The sequence below is a fragment of the Magnolia sinica genome, chromosome 10, assembly GCF_029962835.1.
Source record: "Magnolia sinica isolate HGM2019 chromosome 10, MsV1, whole genome shotgun sequence".
Lineage (NCBI taxonomy): Eukaryota > Viridiplantae > Streptophyta > Magnoliopsida > Magnoliales > Magnoliaceae > Magnolia > Magnolia sinica.
The window spans coordinates 25,112,466-25,121,512 of record NC_080582.1 but is presented as its reverse complement, the minus strand read 5'-3'; the positions used below and the strand labels follow the sequence as shown (position 1 = coordinate 25,121,512).

The 9,047-nt window shown below is 37.2% G+C and overlaps 1 protein-coding gene across 1 annotated transcript in view; it reads right to left on the bottom strand.

Moving 5' to 3' along the window:
• Nucleotides 1-1,470: 1,470 nt before the first annotated feature.
• LOC131258201 (U-box domain-containing protein 37-like) overlaps nucleotides 1,471-9,047 on the bottom strand; it is a 34,872-nt gene continuing 27,295 nt past the window's right edge. The window contains exons 2-4 of the mRNA XM_058259336.1: nucleotides 6,339-6,457; nucleotides 4,248-4,363; nucleotides 1,471-1,716 (exon numbers count right to left, since the gene is read on the bottom strand). Coding sequence (XP_058115319.1) covers nucleotides 1,500-1,716; nucleotides 4,248-4,363; nucleotides 6,339-6,457 — 452 coding nt within the window. The 3' untranslated portion in view covers nucleotides 1,471-1,499. The remainder of the gene's footprint in view (nucleotides 1,717-4,247; nucleotides 4,364-6,338; nucleotides 6,458-9,047) is intronic.

The following is a 9,047-nucleotide window of genomic DNA, read 5'->3' as shown; positions in this document are numbered from 1 at the left end:
GACTGTTTCTCTTATGTCAGCTAGACTTTTTGTCTCTCTATCGCCTTCTGCATCTTAGACTGCTCAACTACGTTTTTCTCTATTCACTCATTAAACTTTCAGACTCGGCCACATAATTTCACCGACCATCCAATGACATGTAGCATTGAATTTATGCCGATTATGATTATATAAAAAGTGTTCCAAATATCTTGAAAATCTTTTCATCTACCTATTGTCTCTCGTGAATATGTAACTATCATATTGGCTTTTCCCATAATGAATTGAAATAAGGTACAACATCCATAACATCCATCAGGTTAGAAATAATATTTTGGTAACTTCCACTAAAAAAATCACGTGGTTTCAATCTTCAGGTGAGTTGCAGTGTAAGAAGTGAGCCGATGGTTAAAACAGATTTCTAGCGCCATCCATTGATTTTATATACTGTGGCCCAACTATGGTGTGAAATTGCAATATATACAATATGTTGCCCATCTGATGGAAAGCTCAGATCAAGCACGTGTTCCTGTGTATGTATGAAAAGGGCTCCGGCCCGCTACTCGGAATAGGCCTGTCAACGGGCTGGGCCTATTCAGAATTTTGATTTTGCCATGCCTAAGCCCGGAGCATTGACAACCCTAATTTAGTTCAGCCCATTGATGGCCTGTATGGTTGGGTTTAGGGTTCAACCAAAGCTCGACCGGTTTACTTAAATGGGCACAGCCCATTGATAGCATGGTGCAAACCCGTTTCCAAAGGGGATCAGGCTTTTCGATGGGGGATGATCCCGTGTGGCACATTTCCACCGAACACTAGCAGGGTTACATACTAATCAGGGCCGTCCATCTAGTGAGCCCTACAATAGATGGCATGCATGTATTTGAAAAAATCAGACCTATGAAAGAATTTTGGTTTCCTATGGTTGTGTTTTGAAACTGATCAGATGGGTACAATCATGTGGTGGGCCCGAATAGATGGACGGTCCCAAATGATAAGTGACCCTGCCAAGTGGACAAATAGATGGATGGTTCTTATTTCGAATAGATGGTCTGGATTATTCTGACAAAGTGGGCCTATTAAATGGCTGTGTGAGATCCAATCCGTATCAGTTCATCCCATTACGAAGATTCTTAGTAATTTAATATAAAACGCCAAGCAAATTTTCACGTCCAATCTATCCGGCCCACTGGATGCGGAAAGATGTTCGTCGCCCATTTCCTGACACGTGGTAGATGGGGCTGAGAATCCAGACCGTCTATCAAGCGGGTCCTATCTGTATATGGCTCGCAGTCGATTATCAGACTAAACTGACCGTTAACCATTTCCATTCTATCATCGTTCTCAAGGCCACTGGCCATATGGCTAGGATGGTCCATATCATTTCATGTTCAACCCAGGGACATCTACAGATGGGACCCACTAGATAGATGGTGTGGATCTAGCATTCATGGACAACACATCAGATATTTGGCAAATAAGGCAAAAAAATTGTGAGGGACATAGACCATGGTCCACAATCAGATGAACTTGGTTGAAAAGCAAGTACAAGAAATAGGCCCACTTCCCTCATCACCTTGCAAACTGCTTTGAACTTTAGAGCCGTCGGTTTCATCGAGAGGTGAAGATGGAGGAGAGTTCATCTGTTCGATCACTTCCTTCCCTTCGCATATGATTTTAACTTTGCAGGAACCAGGAGCGTTCTTCTGTACGTATCTTGCTTTTCCACTTCCCTTCCTAAAATAGAAACAACTGAGAGGAATTAAATCTAGTACATATCCACGAGTTTTCAGTATCTGAAAAGTGGGGCATTGGTTCTGTAATCCGGACCATCGATCTGTTGAGCTGAGCTGGAACATTTTGGGGGAAGGCTTTAAGAGAAAATTACGTAAATGCATTTTTCATTTATTTTTGTCTTTGACTAGTGGGATTCTGCGCTCAGAAGTTATGTGGAACCCATTGTGATGTATGTGAGAAATCCACCCGGTCCATCCATATTGACAGCTCATTTTAGTCCAGTGGACCAAAAATGAAGAAGATCCGGCCATACGAGTGGTAAAAGTGGGAATTGAACGACCACCATTGAAACATTCTTAGGGCCAGGTCGACCCCGAGCAGATTTCAACAGTAGGCATTTCCTTCCTCACATTTTTCCTCTTGTGTGGTCCACTTGAATTTTGGATCAGTTGACGTATGATCAATAAGATGAACCGCACTGTTATGATCAAGAAATCTGATTGCCTATTGAGTTAGTAGGCTTGTATCGTACTGAGTAAACTCTTTTGGCCCACCTTGAATGTATGTAGTTTATCCACGCCGTCCATCCGTTTTTCCATCTTATTTTTTGAAGTAAGCCCAAAACTGAAGCATATCCCAGGCTCAAGTGGAACACACCACAGGAAATAGTGGAAATAATGATTTCTACCGTTGAAACCTTCCTAGGGCCCACAGTGATGTTAATTCATCATCCAACATGTTCATTAGATCACACAAACATGGATGAAAGGAAAACAAAAATATCAGCTTGATATAAAACTTATGTGGCCTCCAAAAAACTTTCAACGGTAGACATTCAATTCACATTGCTTCCTGTGGTGTGATCCACTTAAGTTTTGGGTATGCTTCATCTTTGGGTTCAAGCCATCAAATTATTTGGTAAAATGAAAGGACAGAGTGGATAAAATACATAAATCACGGTGGCCCCACAGAGTTTGCTCAATATGCTTAGTGAAATGAGTTAGTACGCAATCAGCTTGCTATCATCAGACGGACCAAAATATGGCTCATCCAAGCATGAGGTAAGCCAAATCATAAATAAATTAATTAATTAATTAATTAATTAATTAATTAATTAATTAATAATAATAATAATATACGCCGCTAAAAATATTCAAATCCATGTGCCACCAATCTAATGGTCGGATTGACTAGAATTTTGTTCATACCATCATCATGGTGGATCTTATGTTAGATAAGTGATGATATAAACTTGTCATATGGGCCCCACAATTCTCTACTTTGTTATTACTTTTCCAAAAAGAAAATTGACAGACAAGCGCAATATATGGGAATTTCCCTGGGAAAAAGCACCTCCAAAAATTTTGGTTTCTTCTTCGAGACCTTATTTATTAAATTACTGAAATATGAGTAATTTATTATAAAAATTTCAAAAATTCATGTAACAAAACCCCATGTAAGAGAAACTAGATGTCAGTGGAAGAGTATGAAGGATCAAACACAACTCGATCTTGTTTTCAAATGACAAAAGAAAACACCACAAAATATATATATATATATATATATATATATAGCGGAATGCTCACCTGCGAACCAGTTCGCATGGACTACCTACGAACTTTTATGAGAACTCTTCATATCTGATGAGTCTCGAAAATCTGAACGGTCCACGTGAAGCAGAACCTAAAAAAACTTGTTGGTACCAATTTTTACTTTGAACCAAAACTTCGGTGGGCCATAAAAAAGCAAACAGCTTCTTCCCTTGATTTGAATTTCTCTTTTCTATGGCCCACCAGAATCTTAGATCAGGGTGAAAATTCACCCCCTAAGGTTTCATGGGCTTCCGCATCTTATGGACCGTTCGGATTCGACACCCATGACACGTGTGCAAAGGTGCGCACGTGCATAGGTGCATAGGTGAGCATGCCTCTATATATATATATATATATATATCAGCAATTTTATGGAAAATTCCTCAGTCCCAAATTTATAAAGAATTATCCCCTCGATATTGCATTTTGAGAAGGAAAGTTACTAAAGTACCGTCATATATTGTTTTATTTTAAAAGTAACAAAGTCAGAAAATTTTGGAGCCTACATGTTAACATCTTACATGTTAAACACATGCACCCAACCATGATAACAGCATGCACCGAAAATCCTTTTTTAATCAATTGTGATGTTTTTTAAGTGGTGTATATTATTTTATATGGTGGGGGTCACTTTATGTTCAAGTAGACTAATTTATTTATTTTTTCTTTTGAACATCGTGGCAGATTATGTTTATTGGGCGAGTTGGATACCATAGAAATATCATTTGGGCTCATATATACATATATTTATATAGTTGTAAAATATCATTGAAGTATCAACTTAGTATATCCATAGCCTACTTTTGTTTACACATTGATAAGAGATAATTATATAAATGCTTTCCCTTTATATATAACTTATCCGGAAGATGGCCCACTATTTAGATGTTTCTGTCCCTTAATTGTAAGGTAGATGTGATGATTTGTAGGTATGCGTACCTGATATTAGATTTGGTTGTCCCCAATACTAGCTTTCGAATGTTGAGAACAGGAATGAGGTCGACAATCGCTTTCTCTATGAGATTGCTCTCGATGAGAACGGTGTCCACTTGTACCTGTCATTTTTTATTATTATCATGGACATCAGTTATATGAACATTAGATGGAGTAGATGGATTGAGTGCACCCATCACCTATAGGACAAATCCAATGAGGTGCACTGATGGGCCCAACTGCCTAATTTTCAACATGATTTGTACCATTCAACTGGTAGTCCATCATGACAATGTGGTAGCCTGAAAATAGCTTTTATCAGATTTCTTCTTCTGACCTCATTGGAACGATAAGTTAGGGACTATTGCTCTACTTTTTCTTCAAGTATTCATTGACGGCATGCTAGTCAAATGATAGAATTTTCCAATGAGATTATTTTCACGCCACGCCATCTCGTCTGCTGACCTCACTAGATGAATGGTCTTAACGGTGCTCACATCATATTGGTGTCCAACTACTCGTGGAAGCCCTCTCCGTCCAGCACCTTTACATGCAGCAGTGTGCCAGTGTAGTGCGTTTGGTGGCCCCCACTGTTTAGAAAATCACGCCGTGTTGGCTGGTTATGCATTTTGCCTCACCCAACTAGTGGACAAGCCTAGTTCGTGAGTGTGGTCATCTTCATTGTGGGGGCCACCTTATGTGGTGCTCCAATGTCCTACAAACTTACAAACTTTCAAGGTATGTTCACATGATATGTCTGAAAGGCCCATATGGGTGGTTGGGAAAGGGTTATTCAATCAATAATATTTCAAGTATTAATTGTGTGGGACCCACTCACTAATACTTGCCCACAAGTGGACCCTATTGGTCCATATCCAACAATATCAGTGGCAACTCTGAACATGCTGTGTCCCAAGATATGGAAATTATTTGATACGCTTGCAGAGTGTGATAGTTGATACACAGGCAATTTGGAAATTATAGACGCACATATGAGCTTAAGTGTGTTGGACAGACATATAAGTAGCATAATTGAAAAACTCAAATTGGGTTGACTCAAAGACTTGATATTTAGTAATTAAATTAGGAATGATATTTCACTATGAAAAAATATTTAGAATTGAATGAGTAGAAAATAGGTTTTTTTTTTAAAAAAAATAAAAAAATAAAAATAAAAATAAAAATAAAAAAAATCATATATGCATGCCGGGAGGTGGTGGACGTTGTTGCCTCATCTCATTCTTTTATCTTTTTATTTAAAAACAAATTGAACTTTGCAAGTAACTCAGTTTGAGTCATTCCGAGTTGCGTCAAGTCAACCAAGTAAAGCAGGTCAATCGACTCAAAAAGCCATGGTGAGTCTAAATCAAGTCAAGCTTGGCTACAAATTTTATAAAGCGTTCTAGATGCATAGCTCAGTGGTATATGCTCTGCATTTCCACCCTAAAATTCTACGTTAGAGTACCCATGTGGAGTGTGTGGGTGTGTGTGTGTATGAAAAAAAAAAAGTAAATAAATAACAAAAAAAATATTTTAAAAAAAAAAACACGAGTTTCATAGAGACTTGATTTCTGGCCGAGTTGAGTTAACTCTGCGAAGTTTTGAGTTAAAAGTTACTAGGTTTTAGAACTACCATAGGCCATTATACAAAAGGTAAGAATGGCTGAGCAATCCTTATATTTGACAAATAGAGTTTGTTTGTTGAATTAAGACCCTTGAATACTTTTCTTTCTTCAATTCAGTGTCCATAAACTAGCCGGTTTTGAAATCAAATCAATGTAACTTGTTTGTTTATCAGCCATCTACTTAGGATTCATGATTCGAACATTTTTACTCAAGCCGCCTGTGCCACACGCATGTAATTTCCTACGCCTACCTATCAAGCATCACACTTTGCCAGAGTATTAAAATTTTTCTCAAAAAAGTTGGGTGGGCCTAGCCTGCATGTCATAAATGGGTTAGACAATGATCACCAACGGTCTATACTTGACATACGTGTGGCCCACCTAATGAACTGACCGTCTTGATTTTTGGGCTAGGGAATGTTGAAAGTGGCCCGAATCGCCTCAACATGTAATTAGTGCTTAGAAATGTTACCTTGGAAGTAGCGCAGAGATTCAACAACTTCTGGAGCATGACTCGCCTCTTGTCTCGTTCTTGGCTCAAGTAACTCTCCACTTGTGCTGGTGTAACTTGGTTCCTGGGCATCTTTCCCACTGCTCACGTATAAAATACATAAATGGTTGAAGGGGAATTGGAAGAGTACATTCTTAGTATAGTACTAATACGTGCAGGTAGGGCAGGTAGTGTGGTCATCTAGACCGTTGATCTGATACCCCCATTGCAGATGGGCAACGCCCAAAAAATATTTAAATTTGGAAGACCTTAACCATAATCCTAGCCATCTAAACTCTATCATTTCACCCATTAAACGTGAATGTTGCAACATTTGGTTCCTCAACTGCTTATTTGAAGGGCACATTCAATGAGTAATTAGGATCACGGTTTTAAATATTGGCCGACACAAAATGCATTGGTCAATATATATCGTGTATTGGTTGTCACTGGAGTTAAATTGGCCCAAAGTGTTTGATTGCAGCCCATGGGGCCCGCCCATGGTGGGTCTAGCATAGTTACAGTGAAAACATCATCATTTGGGTATCTCTTTTTAAACTCTCTTCTCTTGAAATTCAAATTCAAATGAGGAAAATGATTATGATAAAAGAGAGAGGTTAGATTAACAGGGATAAATTCTATTGCATTTGAATTTCTCCAAATTATCTTTACTCCCTTTACAAAGGGGAGGCATTCTCTTATTAAATGCATCCCATTCATGAGATTCTCTATAAAGAAAATCTAGAGATAATAACATCCATTGTTGATTAGGCTCCTTGTAGACAATCTACATAGTTGATCGTGTCTAGTGACTATTCTAACTATAGGATTAGAGATGTGATTAGATTCTTTCTATTAACATCAAGAATTATATCCAAAAGATGAAGTAAATAATAGGTGATCTTAGAAACATGTAGCACATATTGTCAGAAAATTATAAAATTATCGGTATGCATTGTTTCTTGCCAAAGTCGTGGACCCCTAAAGGATCTAAACCATAAAGATTTTATTGCAACATTTCAAGAGTTTTGTGGCCACCTAGTGCGTAAGGTGAAATCAATGACATTCAAGCAAGTCAAGCTAAGGAGATCCTAGAAGAGACCTGCAAGCGAAAGGCTCCCAAGAGGGTATAAAGGTTGCAACAACAATCAAAAGCAGAAGCTCATGACCCCTCCTAATTTTAAGAAAGAAAAATGGAAGGAAAACCAGAAAATGTCTAATTCCATTTGCTTCATCGGTAGAATCATTAGCTATCATGTTTATTAACGTTCTAACAAAAAGACGATTCCACTATACTTTATTTGTTGGCGTTTATTTTGAAATTCTTTTCATTAATACTCAATTTAACAAGTGCATTTTGGATTCAATAGCAACATGATGTACATGAGGAGCAAGCCTATTAAAGACATGCTATGGATTGGCTTTTATCATCTTCATAATCATGTTGAACGCACAATAATCCTCCGTGATACCTATAGGTACCGGGCATGTGCTAGAGTTTAATTTATGTTTGTAGATTATCAGAAAATAAATTTATTTATTTTTTTCAAAACAAGAGTACATGAATGAGAAAGTTTAATTGTGTGTGTGTGTGTGCGCGTGTGCGTGTGTGTGTGTGTGTGATGCATTTCTTGCTTTATTTGTTGAATTTAATTAATCGATTTTATTTGAATCTATAAAATGTTATACGATGTTAGGTCATATTGAAAATGACCATATTACAAGAGTAGCTTGATGGTATACGAGGTTCCTTATACAAATTTAATATGTCATTTTATGAATATTATGTCCAAAATAACTTATAAAAAGCTATTTTCATTTTATTATACAATATATTACAACATTTGTGAACCCTTAAACATATGTTCTAGAAATGAATGTCATTATTTCGTCACTTTCATTAACAATTACTTGCGCTACGAATATGCATATTCTACTTCTTTCATTTCATACATATATGAGGCCTTTAACTATTTTCTAAAACACCAACCTGAAGTTGAAAATCAGCTAGAGAAAATAATTAAAATCCTTAGATCTAATAGAAGTGTTAAATATTGATTTGAAATGTTTAAATCATATTCCAAAACTGTTGGCATCACCCAACCATACATGATGGCTTATATTTTATATGGTTCACTACAATGGGCTATATCTAAGGGCAAAGCAGCGAATAAATGAAGTCACTATCTTCATAAAGAAATTAAAACTTAATGTAGAGAATAAACACTCACCAATTTGATGAAATACACATTAAATCATCTCCCACCTCTTATTCTACTATAAATAACCACACAATCTCCTTTCATATTGTTGTCATCACTACTGTCAGAAAGCATTCGATCTGCCATTGAAACCCCCTTAAGAGAAATCATCTTCCATCTCTTGTCTCACTCCTGCCAATATAAAAATATACATATCTCCCAAACTCTAAAGATAAAGTATCATTCATCTTATACAACATGCCTAGACTTGGAGACAAGTAAAAATATAGTTTACCCTTAGGAAAATGCCCATCACTTAAAGTTAAGATGATGAACTATAACCCTCACAGTCTCCACCTTAATGGCGCATCAATGCTTTGCCATTCTATTAATACATCCCTCTAAAACACATAACAATACCACTAACCTTCTCTCTACTAAAAACATGGATCTTCTGATTTTAACAACTAATCAACTATAATAGAACAAG